The sequence below is a fragment of the Dermacentor albipictus genome, chromosome 5 (assembly GCF_038994185.2).
Source record: "Dermacentor albipictus isolate Rhodes 1998 colony chromosome 5, USDA_Dalb.pri_finalv2, whole genome shotgun sequence".
Lineage (NCBI taxonomy): Eukaryota > Metazoa > Arthropoda > Arachnida > Ixodida > Ixodidae > Dermacentor > Dermacentor albipictus.
In genome coordinates this window covers 153896922-153916685 of record NC_091825.1, presented here as the reverse complement: position 1 = coordinate 153916685, position 19764 = coordinate 153896922, and the positions used below count along the sequence as shown (strand labels likewise).

General features: G+C 45.2%; 2 protein-coding genes across 5 annotated transcripts in view; one reads left to right on the top strand and one right to left on the bottom strand.

Annotated features, from left to right (window-relative positions):
• LOC135902333 (midasin) overlaps positions 1–19764 on the bottom strand; it is a 369755-nt gene that overhangs the window by 215611 nt on the left and 134380 nt on the right. For 2 of the 4 annotated variants that reach the window (XM_065432314.1, XM_065432315.1), the window contains exons 28-29: positions 18852–19043; positions 18618–18788 (exon numbers count right to left, since the gene is read on the bottom strand). In XM_065432314.1, the coding sequence (XP_065288386.1) occupies positions 18618–18788; positions 18852–19043 (363 nt within the window). Of the gene's footprint in view, positions 1–18617; positions 19044–19764 lie in introns of all 4 variants that reach the window. The other 2 variants (XM_065432311.1, XM_065432313.1) reach the window with 1 other exon arrangement.
• Positions 1975–18682, top strand: LOC135902361 (uncharacterized). Its single transcript, XM_070539000.1, has 4 exons — positions 1975–2017; positions 4848–5587; positions 6075–6340; positions 18520–18682. The coding sequence occupies exons 1-4, from the start codon at positions 1975–1977 to the stop codon at positions 18533–18535; spliced, it is 1065 nt and encodes a 354-aa protein (XP_070395101.1). The 3' UTR covers positions 18536–18682.

The following is a 19764-nucleotide window of genomic DNA, read 5'->3' as shown; positions in this document are numbered from 1 at the left end:
AGATACCACCATATTTGGCTGTCTTAGTCAATTCAGTCAATTGAGATGCACACACACATTTTGCATATCTTCACTGAGTGTTGCTGTGCTTCACTCAACATCTTCACAGGCAGAAATTAAATGCACCCAGTGCGAGTGCCAAGGATGCCAGGCAGGCAAACAACTCAGCAATACATTGCGCTCATTGCTACCACTTGGTTCGTCAAGGAAGCTGCATAAGACTACGTACGATGAGTGGAAGCTTATTTAAATCAAAATGACACGGTGGAATGAATTTGATAAGCAGAGCAAAAATAACATGCAGTCTTTTATGAAAACAGAGGGAATGAAAAGATGAGTTGCCTGATAAAAATGTTTCTTGAGTCAAAATTTAGAACTAAACTCGGATGAATATTTAGAAGTGAGCCTACATTCCTAATGAACTTTAGGAATCGGAACAATTATGCTTGGATGACTGAAGACCTCAAAACAAGAACCTCTTCATTCTTGTACCTCGCAAATGCAGATGAACAGCATTTGTACACTTTGAACAAAAAGAAGGATAAACTTAATTGTTTACAATGACAGTGAAATAACTTTGGCTGCTTCAGAGTCACAAGTATAGAGACTTTCACTTGCAATCCTGTAACGGTAATAAAACTATTTTCTATGTGGCCTTCAATAACAATACACCCTCATTAATTCAAACTCAAATGCCTCAAAATTTCAGCTAAATCGAAAAGCTGTCACACTGCAGGCACAGCTCCTATTGCCCCGTGTTTCACTCTATTATATAGAAAAATATCCCTTTTAAACTACAGATACTCTCGACACCCTGCTTGTTGAGGCTGCCACGAATGGATGACTCTTACTCTGAAGAAACCTTCCTAGTGCAGGATAACTAAGATGACAACAACATAAAAAAAGAGAAGATAAGGCAAATGACTGGCAGCGATTTATAATTAACATTGAGTTATGGATTTGTGTTTTTCTCTGAACAGAAGGACAAAGCTGGACATGATCATAGCAAGCAGGGAAGCAAATGTGGAAAAGTGCCAGGCAGAGTTCATCTAGATGGCGCAGATGGAAATGTTATCTGCTGCTGAAGAATATTATTTTTGACCCTCATCTTGGCAATGCTTCCATTAATTATTTTATCAGCATTTCATGGCAAAATGCTTAAGTGGAAGTTTGCAGCCCCATGATGAGCAATGACTGCACACTAGAGAACCGCAAGCAGCACCATTGATGTCAATGTCCAGCCAGTGCTGCAACATCATTTAAGCAGAAGTTTCATGCTTAAAAAAAGCACGCATACAAAACACAGACACAAGAACAAGCTTTCCATTTGAGTACATCACGCTTGATGCCATGAAGTGTCAAGCGTGACAAAGAGGTAGTAATGAGCAACACTATGTCAGTTTAGACTGGTGAAGTATTTATTTAATGACCATTTTTATTTTACTGTCAGAAAAATTTTCATTATTAATAAAGGAACCAAAGGCCAAGCTTTCCATCAACAATTTTCCTACCCAAACCTCTGTGACGGTAAGTCAGTGTGATGTCAAAGGTTTTAAAGTACGTTTCTGTACTTGGTTCTAGAGTAAAAAAAGTTGAAACATCTTGGGTGAAGCCTCTGGTTCTTCTAGAATGCAATACAGCCCTCCACAGCTGACAAACAGTCCATCAGACCAAATAGATGCTGTAAAAATCCAAGACATCACAGTGAGCTGGTGTGCAAACTGAAGACAACACTGCCACCCTTCTTTCCTTTTGGCTTTTTCCTAATGGTGAAGATGGGCATTTTGCTATTACAGGAGCATAATTTATAAATATTGCTTAACTTACTATTCCTCTTTAGTACCCCTTCATTCGTATACAGCAGCTGCACTTGACTGCCCAGGGACTGCATTCCAAAATAAAACTTCACAATCTTGGGCAGAATCTTAAACGGTTTGCAAAGCAAATGGTTCACTTTGCCGCTTCCGTGACTAAATGGGCCGCTTCCAAGTTGGAGTTGGAAAAAGGGGAGGATGCGGTCAGTAGATAAGATGGTACCACCTCTGATGTGCGTGTCGTCATATTGCAGCTAGTCGAAGAACTGCGCAATTTTTCTACTTGCTTACTAAATATAAAATATAATTAAATGTTATCTAGCAAGCTTTAAAGTGTAAACGTGCTGTGCTGGGCATTTACACAGTGCTTAAAGTGATTTTTAATGTCATTCTTTTTCTTTCTCAGTTGCCAGGTGGTATTGCAAGCGTAAATGAGTTGGCAGAACACAGCGCTATGTCGTCTGCTACCAGAAGCTTGCACGATGCACGCGCCAGGAATGCACTGCCAGGACTTTAAGTAGTGAGTGCAACAGAACCGTGAACTGCTTCTTAGGGCCGCCTTTACAAACAGTCTATATCACTTTTCCTTCTTTTTTTCGCCTTTCATCATCGGCTCAGACATGACTCGCATGCCGCCGCAGTGCCGCTATCTGTCTCACGGAGCATCTCGTGATAGAAGCAATGGAACATGAAATCGAACATTATCGACATACGGGCCTTGCATTGCCTGCACGAAGTAATATCAAAGAGTATGGTGTTGACGGCGCCTGCTATACTGTGAAATTGAAGACAAAAGTGTGGCACTCCCGAACTAGAGCAAGAAGCACAGCCAAATAAGAGATCTCTGCAACCTTCCTGTCCTGACTCTGAAGTTTTACCTGTTGAACAAAGGAAACACTGGAGCTGCCTAGGTTGAATCCTTCTGACTGCTGAATGGGGTTCTGCAAGCTATGGATGCTGGCGATAGCATGGGGAATTCGATCTCGCCATGCTAATATCTGCTTGGCACTGGCTTTGACAGCGGGGTCACAGGAAAGCTGACCCAGCCTTTCTACTGGCCGACACAGTAATTGCAAGAGCTCCTTCGTGGACAGTGTCAGCAGCAGAAATTGAGGCCATTGCAATAATGTTTTGCTTCTCACTCCAGGCCGGTGGCGATGAACTGTAGTGTGCAGTTCCTTCCTCTCTGTGGAATGGCCACTGGTACACTTGTACCCAAGCCTCTTCTAGTTCGTAGCATAGCCTGCGAAAGGTCTGCTTAGAAAGCCGACAGAAGCGGTGCAAATAATTTTCTTTGCTTTTTTTGAACATGTAAAGCACTTCCCGCCGTCGTCGGCACTGAGAGCAATGCCAAGCAGATGACAAGGGCAAGATAGATAGAATAAACTTTAATGTCCAACAGAAAAGGCGATCTACCCACCCCCCGACACGCAGGTCCGGGGGCGAGTGCCGCCGCCTGAGATGCAGGCTGGGAGGTCTTGGGTCCCAGCAGCCTCTTCGGCCAGTTGGACGAGCCGGAGCTGGAGCTCAGAGTCCGAGCTGCGCAGCAGGGTCTCCCAGGTGTCTCTACTATCTATTTTGTGCGTTCCCCCGGGAGAGTACGGACATTCCCATATTATGTGGTCAAGGGTCCCTCTCGCCCCACAAAGATTACATTTATCGCTCCTGGCCTCGGGGAACATGTGGTTCGCCATAACCGGGTGCGGATACGTATAAGTTTGTAGTCGTCTCCACGCGACTGCTTGTGATATCCCCCAAAGCAACCGAAGCACGGGCTTGATGCCTGTGTGTCTCCAGGGTCACACTGCCAGGGTCACAAGCTAACAGCCTAGTCACGGCAACCGAATCCAAAGCAAACTACTTCTTCGCCAGTTCTGCGCTTAGCCAACGATGAGTTCGCTTTGAAAATGATTGACAGATGCGTGATGTGTTCATAATTTGCGGTGCCACCTCGCAGACTCTGCCAGCCGGTGATGCAAGCACAATCCTTACCAATTGCATAAGGCCAAGTGAATAGCTCGCTTTCCAAACCGTCATAAGATTCTGCCCCAGGAGGCAGCTTTCGAACACATAAATTCAGGAAAAAAAAAGTGCAAAGTCATTGAAACTAAAATACACAATGCCTAGTAGTGCCTACACGACTATTTATATGGCAGCCAATTGCGCTGTAGGGCCACATGAAAAGTGAAAAACATTCAATTTCATTTCTACCATTTTATCCTGAACTAGTGCAGTTGTTGTTCTTTACTGGGATGCAGCTAAACTAAGGTTACACAAGAAACCAAGAAAGATGGCACTGCCAGGTGGCACATAAACACTATTAAAATACAGAGCGAGTAACTCTTGTATTACGCACTGGCATGTAATCATCATTGAAAACAAGTTTCAAGCCAAAGAAGGCATGTGAACATCTGTTTCTTTGACACAAAGAGTGCGGCCAACTTTGCATAAACAGCAGATGGTACAATGTGGGAGCATTTATAGAGGATCAGCATAAAAGCTTATTTAAGGAAAAAGAAAAAAATTCGGGATGGAAAGGAGCAGTGGGCGATTATCATTCCGCTCATATAACCTCCCCCTTCAAACAGGCTATACTAGTGAACACCCATGACGAACAGAAAAACAAGCTTTACAGGAGCAAACCAGCACAGCGTTTTCAGTTGATGATGGATACATCGTCGCTTAACCTTACTAGCAAATACTAAAGGAAATACTGGCGCAATTGACGTGCGGGCCACTTGTGCAAAACACACGCAGACAGGAGCCGAGGTGTGACTTTAACAATGATACTCGTCTCAGTGCTTTCGTGCGTTTAATATCTAGCCACGGCATCCGTGTGGAGCGTTCATTACGCGCAGCGAGCCTCGACCAGAGCGCCGGCGAGACGCGCAGACTCAAACGACAAAAAAAAAATAATAATAAAGGAGTCGAAAGCGCACGAGAAGGCTCGAGAAAGAGGAGAGCAGCGGGATGAAGCCATCACTTCCCCTGTGCGTCACATTCCTTGATAACGTTTGCCGCAACTGCCGCCAGGGGACTCCATCCCGCCCTTCCTCGGCGACCCGCGCAGGGAGAGCGGCGCGCATGGCTGCCGCGAGGAGAGAAGCGGCGTGACCAGCGTGGCGTCGGGCAACGGGAGCTCGGCGTGCTCGGGCCCGTGGGCCGGGCCCTGGGCGGGCGGCGCAGCGGCCGAAGCGGCGTTGCTGCTAGCGCTCGCCGCCCTCGGCATGGGCACCAACTGCCTGCTCATGGGCCAGGTGGCCGCCCGCCGCCGCGGCTGGGCGCAGGGCCTGCTCTTCCATCAGGGCCTCGTCGACTGCACGCGCGCCGGTCTACTACTACCGCTAGGCCTCGCCCTGCTCCTGTGCCAACGGGCGCCGCCGCGGTGCCCCGTGCTTGAGTCGGCCTTCCTGCTGCTCGTCACCGTCTCCACAGTAAACCTGCTCACGTGGGTGCTCAGCGACGGCGGCCCGGACTCGCCGCAGTGCCTCGCGCTCGCGCTTTTCCTCGTGTGGTTCGCGTCGGTCACCGTCCAGCTGGGACCGACGTTCCTGGCGGGCGCCCGCGCCGCGCACCTCTGCCCCGTGCAGCCGGGACCGCACTACGTGCTCGGCCTGCTCTGGGTGGCCGTCAACGCGCTCTGCGTGCTCCTCACCGCCCTGCACCTGCGGCGGCTGCACCGGGATCTATGCCGCTCCAAGGTGGAGGCCGCGCGCGTCGCCTCGCTCGTCACTGCAATGATGGTCTCCTCGCCAGGTGACCGGACCATGCAGGTGCGTGCAACGTCTCGCCATCGCTGGCTGCGTTTCCGTCAGGCACGCGATGGCGGCACACTCACGGTAATATACACGGTGCTCGATGACGGCGCACCGCCTCCTCCCACGCTACACGGATGGGCAGTCGCCCTTCTCGAGAAGCTCTCTCCCGCATGCAGAAAAGCATGGGCGGCAAACAACCCTTCCAACAACTAGTGAGGCAAAAAGCTCGACATGACACAGGGATTAAAATACAGAGAAATCTCAGCCAACCGAGCAGTCACACAAAAGTGAGGGGAAGTCAGCATAGAGACAGCGTAGAGGCGCATTAACGATGGGCAGAGTCGCCCACTACGTCCGTGGACTCTAAATCAGCGGCTAGAGCCACTGCATGAATCCACATTTAGAGAGGAGCTCAACCCAACAAATACGTACGCATAATCTCTCTTTTTAAACGAGGCTTGCCTGTTTGCCCTGAGGTTAAAGGCAAGTGCTTTTCTTAAAGGACTACGTGGAGCGCCAGGAGCGGTGGGGGCTGCGGCGGCTGCGCGCCTTCGGTCTGCTGCTGGCTGCCTACATGCTCTTCTGGGGGCCACTGTTTGTGGTGACGCTCGTTCAGCCCAAGGCACCCCTACCGCACCAGGTTGCCATGCATGTGGCTTTTGTGCACGCCACAGTCAACCCTGCACTGCTTCTCGTGCTAGACACAGATCCACGGGGCTCCCCTGGTGCGACGCCCCTGCAGCTGCCCGTTGACCAGATGGTGCCTTTGTAAGTATGCCCACACCTCACTGTGCCTTCTTCACATCCGCAGGCTTAGAAGTTGAGGTCCTACACATTTTTTTTCCCCATGCAATGCAGTGAAGCCTCCATTGCACATGTGCAAGCAGTGCTCTCGAATCTTCCATAATACAGAAACTAAGGGAAATGTTGCGCTTTGTCCCCATTATATTTTTCTCATGCTACAAAGTCACACACTTGCTTCAAACTGCACAATGTTTCTCCCTTCAATATGATGGGTTAGGTTTGATTTCATAAGCCAAGTGTGTAGCAGTATCTTAGATGCCCTAATGGCCCATTTGTAGCCACATTTCAGACTAATAAAGTGTTAAAGCTTCACCGTGAAATGAAACTGTCTTGAGTATGAAGACAGTACATTTTTGATGGCACAGGGCACTGCTGTAGCACTTGAATTGCATCAACATGTATAATGTGCCACAAAATAATAGAGAAGTCCGAACAAAATTATGCATATTCAGGCTTGCAGACTGCACATTCCTTTTATCCATAAGAATGGCGGCATTCTTATTTTTTCTTGTTTCTTGGCCTGAAGAAGTATACACGACTCCTTACCATTGCTATTCTGGTACTCAAACTCCTTGCCATGCCTCAGAAATGTTCACTTCAGAAATCAGCCTGACTTTTCTTGCCAATTTTCACATACATCAAAGATATTTGTTTCATTTAAACGTGTAGTCAAGCAAATTATAACATTGCATTTACAATGGCAATACACATACGAGTAGCCCAGCGTAAATTAAAATCACCTCATGTTTAAATCTGTCATTGACAGACAAGATTAATGGTGACAGCTTTCATATCAACTTATGCATTATTTTCTGTAGAAATTACCGTTAATATGCACGACTCCAAGCAAATGCTCGATGCCTAGCAGCCACACCGAGAAATGTGATCCAGGTTCAAGATTGAAACGAAAGAGGGGCTCCCATCACAGCACTCCCTGAATGCCTCGTAGTTTTCAAATAGTCGTAATGACACCATGAACAAGTCCAAAAATAAAAAAAATGAATGTAAAAAAATTTCTGTAGCAGGAAGCACGGTAGCAGGAATGATAACTACCTTGGAAGACCGGAAGTTGATCATGACACATACCACGAGGTGACATATTCATTTTCATAGCATGCTTTAGTTTATCACTGCAAGCAGAAGATGCTGTTTTCTCATTCAATACAATGAGTTTTCCATTTATTTGCTTACAAGAAATTTAGAAGCAAATGCAAACAGCGCTCGTTCCAGCTTTGGAGCATTTAACCTGCACACAGTGCCACTAGTTTGCTTTTCGACAATTTGCATACAGCTAAATTCCATTAAAATTGGTTGAATTCATTTCCATGCCATGCATTTACATTAATACAAGTGATTTTGCCCGAAGAAACCCCTCAATTATATTGGGAAACCTGTTGGAATAAACCAAACTTGGTCCGACTGGTTGTTAACGACTTCTCACATTTCATCAGGGTTTTAAGAATTCCTTCGGGTGGCAGGTGTCTGCTGTGCTTACGGGCCCGGGCCCTACGTCGAACACTGCATACTGGGTGTTGAAAGAAAAATGCACCCCGACTCACAAATGGAACTCCAATTTGTTTTTAACCCAAGACACACTGGCCAGGTAACATTACTTTTTAGTGTCATTTTATCAGCGCAGAATATGCTTATTTAGCTTCTCAAATAATGGCAGACGTTACTGCCTATTTAGTGCGGGATGCTATATGTGGTACACTACAACATGAGTCGCAGTGCGGAGCTGCCTATGAAGGTTGAAAACAAAGAAGCACAGTACATGTACCAGGGGAGCAACACCGCGAACAAATGCTTGCACCTTTCAGAGACTTGCTATACAGACACACTTCTCTTATTTTTAACCTCCAGCTTGCGTGAAAGGCTCTTTGCCTAAAAAATCTGATGCGGCTCGTTGGGCAGGCCGGACGTCTGTATGCACAGTGCAACTATTTCCGTGGTTTCATCGCTGAAATCCTCGAGTCCAATCTAAATAAGGTGATCAGCAGAAAGGACCCGTTTGGCTTCGACGAAACACCTCGATTCCGCACCACAAACGATAAACGTGAGCACAGCATCAAGCGGAAGAGTCGCTGTGAACCTGGATGTCGTAGCCATCTTTGTTATCTTGTACGGTGTTGCCAGCACAAGTAACGAATTCTGGAGTCGCCAATATGCCATAATCGTCACCCTGTGAGAGGCTTCTTGCAAAGCATGGGCATTTCAAACAGACATAGTACAATGGGCAGACCATTCGATGACAATCATGTCTGCAAAGTACAACATTGACATATGCCACTAAAACAGTTGAAAATCCAAACAAGAGCATGTGCACCTTTCTTGCTGGAGAGCCTCGGCCCACTCACTAGATGGAATCGCACACATGGTGCTTCCATGTGACAGGCGTTTTGCCTGCAGCACACAAATAGCCAGCAGAAGAACAAACTTTGCGAGTCATGTGAAATGCAGAGCGTGCATAATTACCTCAGGAAATGTGCTAAGCAGCAGAAAGACAAGGGAGACAGTCCCAGAAGGAAGAGTCACAACAAAAAAAAAAATGGGGCATGTCCTCAACTCCTATGTGGGAGACGGCAGGTGAGCAATGTCGTTTGCAGCTGCCAGTGAAGGCAACAGAGAAAGATCTGCTACGGGGAGGGTATACTGCCTCATTGCATAATAGCCTTCCATTATTTCAGTCGCTTCCATCTTGGCTTGTAAAATACTATCTGGATGGCACTTCACAACTTCCAGCATATAGCCAAAATTACCAATGGGGTCTGGTTAGAGGTCCTGTTAAGCATGGGCAGGGTTAGAAAAGAACTTTGGAAGGCACCACTATGTCGTTGGCCAAGTAAACACTGTAGCCACCACTTCACTTTATCATCTCTCACCTATTTCAGGAACAATGGTATACCAAAGCAAATCACAGCCATATCGCTACAATGGCTTACAATATCCATTTTGTTAGGGCACATATGTTGACTAAGAATCTAATACTAGTGTCACATGGGCATTTCAAAGGCCCTCAAATCTATAGTCTCTTGGCTGAATGGCTGAGTGGGTACTGCTACGTAGAAAGCTTCAATGAATACAGAGTCAACAGTCTGTCAAGTCAATAAAGTGACACTTGTCTATCACAATCTCGAAGGCCTTTGAACAGTGGCGATGCACACTTTTATCGGCAGCCAGTTTGCACTATAGTTCCATGACAAAAAATGTTTGACAAAAGTAATAATAAGAAACTAGTTCTCTTACATGAATGAAGGAAGAGCGCACAATCTATTCCATGAAAGGGAAAAAATTGGCATGCACCTGAATGTATCATGAAGCTACAAAGGAAATCCACACGAGCTTCTCAGAAAGAATGCTTTGCAGTTGAGGAAAAAATTTGTCCTGGTCCATGACGATCAGGATGAATTTTTCCTCAACTGCAAAGCGTTCTTTCTGAGAAACCCATATGGGTTTCCTTTGCAGCTTAATGCTACATTCGACTGGATGACAATTTTTTCCTTTCGTGGCACTTCTTCCACCTTGCGGAATTCCATAAAAGTGATTCTCCATAATCATGCCATGATGAAAACACCCAAGCCAGCAATCTCAATGTTGCCAGAGCACTTATACAACATGGATGCCCAGCCCATGAAAACAGCGGTAAATGATTGTGACTAAAGATCTAAAGCCGTTTCATTGAACATAAAAAAAAACACTGTGCAGCAACAAAAATAACCTTTACTTCACTTTAAGTTATCTACTTGCCTGGTTCCTTTCAGAGATACAGAGCTTCCAGTGGGGATGGCAGTAACACAAATGCTTGGTGTCAAATTACTGAAAAATCTCTGGCCACTGAGTTTGCAGAGTACTAGCAACGCAACTCCTTTGAGTTCAATAGCATTAACCTTGACAGTCACTAAATCGACGGCCATTAAAATGTGCCCGCGTACTGTTGATATAAACCCACATCTGGAGCAATGCAACTTCCAAACATGTTAAATACTATAAGCCTTGCCTGTACCCCCTTGTAATGAAACTGTCAACATATCCACAAGTGAAACCCAAATGATAAGCATAAACACAAGAAAGTTTATGTTAATGATGAATGATCTTTAATGATAAGTGTAAAAGCCCTTCAAAAACTGATGCCAAATTTTATCTACTAAGATATACCACCTGAGAAGAGGCACATCTACAGCATTTTGCACACACATCACCAGCTATTTTTTTTTTTAGATCAGTTGTACCAGTGCGCCAGCCTCCATATTCCCAAAAATTAACATTGCGATTCAGCTCCAGGTTAGGTTTGCGGCACTTCAACATTGCCATCAATCTCAAGTATACCCCAAAGTGCCTTTCAGCAGTAAAAAAATGTGTTAATTAGACAAGGCTAAATAAGAATTGTACAGGGAGTGCTGCAGAATTTACAATTTCAGACAAATTTGTTTTTTCATCATGGTATGCTAAAGATGCTGTGGACATGTGAAGTTGCGAGTCACAGTCAGCATTTTAGACACATGCACACATTCAAAAAAAGCTAATGAGTTACGACTAAATTCACAGACACAACGATAATAATAAATTCCCAGGCAAGATGGTTAATGTGCACACGGTACTCTTACAGAAAATTATGCCACTACAATTCACTTTTTCATTAGTGCTGGCTACTCCATAGCTGCCAGTAATGGTGTCACAGATCGATGTCCAACATTTTTGTGCCACTCATGAACTTCCTTCTAGGGAAAAGGAGGCATCCCAATGCTGATGTGTCTAACTTCCTCTAACTAAACGCACAAAAAAAAGAGAATATAAGAAAAAGAAGCTTCTGTCTCTTTGCTGTTCCTCAAGTAAGCAAACAGATAAGCGGGCACAGTAAGGTAAATGTGTCACCTTGGTTTCACTGCTTAACTTTCAATAGTTTTTCCAATGCACTATTTTCAATAGCTTTTCTAATTATGTATGGAATTTTAAATAAGTTTCAGATTTCAACATACTTTTTCTCACCAACTCTAGACAGGATGACTATTTAGGTAAATTGGCAGGGGTATTCTATATATTACTGCCTTCAAACAGAACCTAAAATATTTGGTCTGCACTAGCAGTGCTCAAGAAAAAAATATTCACACCTGTCTTATCTTATAAGAGGAGAGCTTCAGGATTTAAATTTTTTTCACCAATATTACATTACGAGTGTTTTAATATACATTAGAATTTTAATACAGAACGGCCTATAGATTGGTTAGTTTTGTATTTTGGTAACACAAATAGACTTTCATTATTTGCAACAAAAGATTTTGCAACTTTCTGCAAACAGAACCACAAGAGCAAGCTCTAAACAATTTTTTTCAGAAGGCAGAGGGACCTGAAGTATATCTTTTTTGCAGCACTTGTCTTCTAGCCAGAAAGCCATCGTTAAAAAGCGGTGTGCCCAATAGATGACCGAAAGAAGGACAGCTGATATATCGAAGGCTTTACAACACGCTGTCTCATGAGTTTGACTCTCCCCGCATGACTGCATGTTATTTCGCCACCGACTGAAGCAGTAAGACCTATGTTCTTGTTTTGATATGTTGCCAGCGCCTTCAGAAACTTAAACTAGCAAAGCATCCAGTCAATCCAGTAGCCATCAACTGCACCCAAGCCATGCGAAAAACTAGCTGCTGCATTGACTTGTTAACGCTTAACATATCTAAAAGCGTTATGACAATGTATGACATGTAGTCCTGTACCTCTTTCTCAGTAGACTGAACACCTGTTAATCGCAACATATTTCTTTAATCCCTTGAGGTTTCGTTTAACGAGATTCTACTGTATTAGGTTCAGACTGTTAGCTCCACTATAAGCTGTAAATGTTCTACTATAATCTGGTATGCAGTCATCCTAAAAAGGCACAACAATGCAAAAAATGCAAAAATGGCACTTTGAGAAAAATGCCGTTTTGTTTCCTCATTTACCACATTGGTAAAAAGAACTCTGGCAGAATGCCGCAGTGCCACGCGATTTCTCGCTTCCTTTCCATCATCCCCAATGTCCTTCTTAAAGTTTACTTTGCTTCTTCATAATTCTTTGCTGCCTGAGGGGGAGCGGAACTCTGCTCTGTCAGCACGTTCCCTAAAAGCAGGTGAGAGCAACCTCAGAGAAAACACATGGCTTGATACCAGGCACACTCAGACCAGAACTTCAGTCGCGTTTTCATCATTGTCTACTTTGCATGTGCTTTTTGCGTGTTAGCACACAATGGGCTAAATCCTCACATGTGTTCACCTATTACGTTACCTAAAAGAACCACGCCAGTACAATATTCTAAAATAATATTTGTCATTGTATCTAGTTTCACACTTGATTAAAAAAAAATTTACCTCCAACCAACTTTTGCTTCTTTGCTGGAACTCCAAAGAGCGCTTACACCAGCAAAAAAATTTTTTGGTGAAAAATACTTTGGTGAAACTTCAATCATACTATCACCAACCAACCCAATTTTTTCCAAGAGAATCAACGATTGTTGCTTTTTGGGTCTGGGACATTTCATGTTGCATAAGTCAGCACAGTTCTGAGCATGCGGTGCAGATCGCATAGAGATAAACAGATCATGACTAAATTCGGAGCGCGAACTGCTGGGACACAAGCTAAGGCACAAGAAAAGACTGGACCAACTCGCCCACTTTTCACTTTTGATCAATAAGTCAGTGTGGTTCATAAGGGTCTGAGATTTGTATGTGTTGCACCATGCATTGTCATAAATCTTAGACGCCATGGCTGATCGCATTTACCACATTTACTCGAATCTAATGTGCACTTTTTTTCTGATAAAACAGGTTCAAAAATTTCATGCGTGTTAGAACCAAGTATGACCCTAAATCCGCGTAACCATATCGCCATCGGCATTAGAAAAATGGGCTCCTCGTACGCAATTCTAGCCTAGCTGCCGTAGCTTCCTCCATGTGCATACCTCCATGTTGTACATGTAACCAGGCGCAGGTGTAACCTAGTCTACTGCCTGTCTTCCCGTTTTCTGCGTTTATTCAATCAGCATGTAAGTGCCGACTGCGAAGACACGCCGAGTCCACCATGATGTTGCATTTTAAAAAAAGTTATCATGTGCGCAGAGACGGACGGAAATCGGGCCGCATCACGGGTGTTTGGAGTTCCCGAAACTTGCGTACGGGACTGGCACAAACAGAAGGAGAATATTTTCGCCAGCAAAGCAACAAGGAAGGGTTTCAGTGGACCGAAACAGTGCCGCTTTGCCGAAATAGAAGAGCTGCTCACGGAATACGTGCAAGAGCAGTGAGTGGCCTGTGATGACTGATCTGCTCAAAATACGGGCGATGCAGTTAGCCCTACACAAAGGGCTCATGTGGAGTGACTTTAAAGCGAGCAGGTGCTGGCTATCAAATTTTATTAAATGAAAGGCATTTTCTCTTCAAAGACAGACAGGGATATGCCAAAAATTGCCCGAAGAATATGAAAATTGCACAGTTTTCAGCGGTATGTTTTGAAGTTGCACCTTAGAAACGGCTACCACTTCAGACAGATTGGAAATGCCGATCAGATGCCGCTCTACTTTGACATGCCTGCCACCACAACCGTTGAAAAGAAGGAGGCGAAGCAAGTGCGCATTTTGTCTTTCGGCCATGAAAAACTAGTCATCACCGCAACGCTTTGTTGCACTGCAGATGGGCACAAGCTGCCCCCGTATCTTATCTTCAGATGGAAGACGCTCCCGAAAGGAATCGTGTTTCGAAATGGCATGATTGTGCGTGCAAATGAAAAAGGTTGGATGACCACGGACTTGGTCACTGACTGGATTGATAATGTATGGCGGAAGAGAGCCAGCAGCAGGTTGGGTCTGCGTGGGATGCTTGTGCTCAACGTTTTCAGGTGCCACCTTGACCAGCGCATCAAGGATAAGCTGGCTGCATGTAACACCGACCATGTCCTGATACCTGGCAGCATGACATTGCAGCTCCAGCCGCTCAATGTTTGTTTGAATAAGCCAGTGAAAGATAGAATTCAGGCACTCTACACCGAATGGCTTGTCAGTGGCTGCCACGAATTCACGCCCGCCAATAAAATGAAGCATGCCTCGCTGCAGGGCTTTGCTGGATTGGTGAAAGATGCATGGTGCACAATCTCGTCTGCCATGGTCAACAAGGCCTTTAAAAAGTGCGGGATTTCGAACGCCATGGACGGCACCGAGGATAGAATGCTTTGGTCTGTTGATAGAAATAAAGAGTTGTCTGATAGTGACGACGAGTGATATCAATTGCCCCACACGACTCGGTATTGTGCTTCCCCCTCCCCCCCCTCCCCCTTTTGGTCATGGAAAATGGGTGCGCGTTAGAATCGAGTAAATATGGTACTCACTGCAGATCGAAAAATTCTGATAAAAACTGTTACACGGTGTTTTCCGCATTAGCCCTTCATGATTAAGCACTCTGACTGTAAGCTTTCCATTGCACTAAAAAAAAAATAGCTACCATGAAAATTGGTTCTCAGTCCCTTTAAACCAAAACAAAATCAAGCTGATGGGCGATGCTGGATGCCGCCGAAGCGAAACATGATGCCCACATCGCGCTGCCTGCAGCAGGGAACGGCGGCACATTTGGGATATCGCCTAATAAAAGCGTGTAGTACAGTACCAACGGCACTACGCATCTCATGCTGTAAGACAGAAAAGCGAAGATGCTTATCGCAATAGGTTTGGCAACAAGAACTGTGAATGCAGCTTGCAATGACTGAGGCGGAGATTTGTTGGTACCAGAATTAGAAACTGCGCCGTCGTTTTCACGTGAGACAGGCGATTATATCTGTCCGGTAGTCCCCACAGCGATCATCTGATGTTACCCAACAAATAAAAAACAAGAGTATAAAAAGTTACGGGTATTCATCCTGAAGAAGAAAAAGAAATGTCACAATTTCGCCAGAAAGGCGGAGCGTTGATGGCAATAACAAAGAGACAACCACACAAATTACGGTTCGTAGTTTTAGCAGCATCAACATGAACAGATCTCACTCGACCACACACCCTCACTGTTGCAATGCGTGTGAACGCTTTGCACCATGTCTCCAAAACTTGAGATAACGTGAATGGAGCACATCAAGGCACCAACCATCAGCTCGGCCTTTGCACTTGCCACAGGTTACCTTTAAGATACGGCATGTGTCCCGTGCATAGATAGCCATGTGCAGCCATGGCAAGGGTAGAGGAGGAGACACATGTGCTAGGGGGAGGGCGCAGAAGGAGCACCATCGCGCCCCTCTGCCTTTAGTACGTGCTTGCTCACGCTAAGGCACATTCAATCCCTCCCTACCCCTCTTGCGCTGAAGGGATCGTCAGCTTGTGTTTCTCTGAGCACTCTGAGCTGCCACGCACCCTGCAGCCTCCACAATTTGTTTACTAATACGGCCTATGCAGCCGCAGTGTTTCCTACATGCCATGTCCTGGCACGCAAGCTTCGATGGGGTTTTTGCAGCTGTTACTCTTTATGCCGAAAGAGCCTTGCAAATAACTCCTGCGTCGGGAGATACTTCTATAATTTATTTTGCCACACTCGCTAGCTATACAGGTTCCAGGTACATGCTTGAAATTGCTCAAAACTGCTAAATCGAAGCTGTGTGAAATACTTCAATAAACAGCAGAAAAAAATACACTGTTTTCAATGGAACTAAGACCATGAAATAAAGATAGTTTGTTACACTGCAAATTTTTGATCATTTTTTTCATATGTACTGTCCACTCCTGCCTACGGCCTTCTCTGAAGGCTGGCAGTATTTCTCAAATAAATAAATAAAATATTGTTAAGTCAAGTTTCGTTATATCAAAGTTTGACTGTATCTGATATTTGTTATAAGCATACACACAGATATCGGCGGGAAAAAAATCGCAGTCAAGTCTTTGGAAAAAAAAACGCAAGTGGGGATATGCAAGTGCCAATAGGAGACATGAGAGCAACAATAAATATAGTGTTTTTGCACGTACCTATAACCTGGACCCCAAGTTAGAACAACCCAGAAAGAAAAAAATATATATGTGCATGGAACCTACAGAAATAAGTCTCGGGGATGCACGACTTTTCCACCCTATATCTTTGGCCAGCGGCTCTGTTCCTCACCTCTTTGGCAATGCTAACAATCTTCTGCTATGTAAAAGACTGCCATCATGTGCAGCTCTCACGATTCGAGTTATGGTTCGCTAGCACAGCATGCACTATTCGCCAACTGCTAATACAGCTAAAACATAAAATTGTGATCCGACAACAGGAGGCAAATCGGCGACCATGAAATGGAGAGGTAGCTTCAACGTGCATGGGTGGAAGTTTCTAGGAGATAACAAAACTTTAGATGGCGGAGAACTTTGCCTTGAGGTGTAGCTTGATGTCAGCACCATGCGCACTGCCGTGAAGCTACACCTCAAGGCAAAATTTGCATGTAATCCGCACCCTGACATTACTGTCAGCCTTTTTCATTGTAGGGTGCTGTTCTCATCGCAACGATTGCATTCATGAGGATGATGTAACGCGCACCTTCTGCCACTGTCGGGCCTGAATCGCCCGTGCTCTCGCTTTCCGTGTCGCCCTCATCCCTGTCGCTAGTCGACACTTCAGCAACTACAGAGGCAACGATGGCAAAAAGTCGAACCTCGTAGCCGACATCTCTTCACGGTTGCAGCAACGCTGCCAAGCAACTTCTTCACAATCCAAGTGCCACACATTGTAGTCAACAGTAGATGCCTGTTCTGTGCCAGTGCCGACTTCTTCGTGCCATGTTCGATAGCACGAACAATGTCCAATTTTTCTTCTATGCTGAGCACCCAGGGCTTTTTTTTTAGCTTTGGCATGACACATTCACATGCTCAGCTCGTTGCAGAGATCAGAGAAGCCCACCATCACATAATTGACGAAGGACACAACATAATATATGAGTGGTTGCCTAGTCACTGTGGTATACATAGCAATGATCAAGCAGACGCAGCTGCCCGATCTGCCCATGATGGCGTCAACTGCATTGCCATTCCTCTTTCGAGAGACCTCCCTGTCTTTCCTTTGTCTTTCCCTCTTTCTCTCGACATGACACAAGTCCTTGCTTCCACGACGCTGAAATGATGTTGATGTGGCTTCACACGCAAACGCACAGGGCTCTTTGATGCCGTGGTTCTGGTTTCTGAGTGTTGTTCTGATGGGCCACCCGATGGGGATGGCGCACCGCTGACGATTGATGACGATTGATGGATGACAATTGCACAACGAAAAGTGGAAACACTATGCGTTAACCGATACATACGTAATAAGCTGGTACGGTTTATGCGGATACAAATGCATTATGTTCAATGACCGCTGAGTCAGGAATTGCACTTTACTGCTTTTAAAACGAAACTACGGTCTAAGTGCATACGATTTAACAAGGTTTTACTGTATCAGCACAATGTAATAGCAGCACATGCTTGACTACACAAATAGAGACTGCTAACAACTAAATGCGTGCACTCTTCTTGCTTTAACAAGCAGCTTCATGCATATAAGTTTGGAGCATTATTAAACAAAAAAAGGTAAACAGATGTCTTGGGTGTTAATTTAATTGTAAAATAACAACTTGTAAGAAGATATGAAAAGTGCTGATTATCAGATTAAAAAGAGCCACAGCAAAGTCACCCATTAAAAAGGCCCAAATTTGCGCATGAATGAAAGCAAATTGTTCTTCTTGTTAGAATGTGAGCATAAAACAAGCCTAATCTCGTTTATTTAGGACACCAATGCTACGTCTCATGTACACTGACCTGTTTATTTATTACCATTTTCAGTGTCACTAAAGAAGAGATAACATAGCATTGAGAAGAATAGTTCATTTTTCCTAAGTGAACATTGATGCATCTTCCTGTTCAATTAGCATGTAACTATTGTACTCGTATGGGGAATACTGTCATGTATGTTACCTCCAAAGAGTATTGAGCAGCGTAGACCAGTTTATGCGCTCTTCAGAGATGAATTTGATCTATTTGTGTTCTCTGTGCAGGCAACAGGTGCTTTTTGTATATTTTGGCTGAAATAGCAAATTTTAGAAACCTAGTTAGACTGCTGGGTATTTACTTATATGGCTTTAATATGCTTGTTTGTTGTCATAGATGTAAAAATTAACTTTTTTCTCCCTCTCTCCTTTTGCAGGGAGACCACACTGTGATGGCCTATAGGCGTACCTGCCAAAATGCTACATGACAATCTTCCAGAGAAAAAGACAGTGTTTGCAGCTTGCAGAAACTTACCTGCTCGAAGCTACCGAGGAGTTCAAGAGCATCAGTTGATGTGGCGATTGCCAGGACAGCCAGGGGATGACCGACCAGCCTGGCCAGGCTTCGCACCAGTGTCGTCTTCCCGCTTCCAGATGGACCGACAAGCAATGTCGCCAGGCCATTTTCCAGGCACTTCGCCAGGCCCTGAGTTACATAGAAACAAATCACACTTAATGGACGAAAGTGCGCAATCTCAGGCTGACTCACCTCCATGGCAGGCGCCTGAGTGTGGAGGAGCCGCAGATCTTCAAGCGCTTTGCATCTCAACAAGGGATCCTGCACAGGAGTTCTACGGGGCAAAATGGCGCCGCCAATGCTCAGCCAGTGAGGAGTGACGTGCATCTCGGGTGGCCGTACTAGGGCTGCCTCGCCAAACACTTGTTTGTAAATGTCCAACACCTGTATAGGCAGAAACAGGGTAGGTTGAGGGATGAAGAAACAATCTAGGCTTATTATAGCTCCTTCGTGTTAAGCCACAGGAGTGCTGCAAATGGGTTTTACAGAGCAGAGCAATGACCTCGGTCCACACATATTTCACGAATTTGATGTGCTGTCTGCTTGAAGGCTTCAATAATGGTTAACAGACATAGTTCAATGAGCCATTTAAAAGGTGTGCTTGACTGATACACTAGTTTAGCAAAAAGAGTGCATTGTGTGCATCAAAATGGTACCTGCTGTCGTTGCTTAGTGGCTGTGGTGTTGGGCTTCTAAGCATGAGGCTGCTAAGCTGGACATGGCGGCCACATTTCGACGGGGGCGCAATGTGAAAGCAGCTGTGTACTTAGATTTAGGTGCACGGTAAAGAACCCAGGTGGTCCAGATTTCTGGGGTGTGATCTTGTACGCGTTCCAAACTCGAACGGAGGCGGTCCGTTCTTTCCGTCGCGAAACTGGTGGTCCGTTCCGTTGCGTTCGTCCGATAGCAGACAACACGGAATGATTGACAACAGATATCACTTCACAGTTGACGTCATGGCGTTCTTCACCGTTCAAACTGACCAACCGTGTGCGGCTCGGTGGAACGGACCGCCTCCGTTCTATTTTGGAACGCGTACAAGATCGCACCCCAGGAGTCCCTCACTACGGCATGCATCATAACCAGATCGTGGTTTTGGCATGTA

Excerpts from the sequence above, each read along its gene's own strand:
- LOC135902361 (XM_070539000.1), top strand. The coding sequence starts at position 1,975 with ATGGGCCGCTTCCAAGTTGGAGTTGGAAAAAGGGGAGGATGCG. Across the intron at positions 2,018-4,847 it reads TGGAAAAAGGGGAGGATGCG|GGGACTCCATCCCGCCCTTC; the intron begins GTCAGTAGATAA and ends AACTGCCGCCAG. Across the intron at positions 5,588-6,074 it reads CAGGTGACCGGACCATGCAG|GACTACGTGGAGCGCCAGGA; the intron begins GTGCGTGCAACG and ends CTTTTCTTAAAG.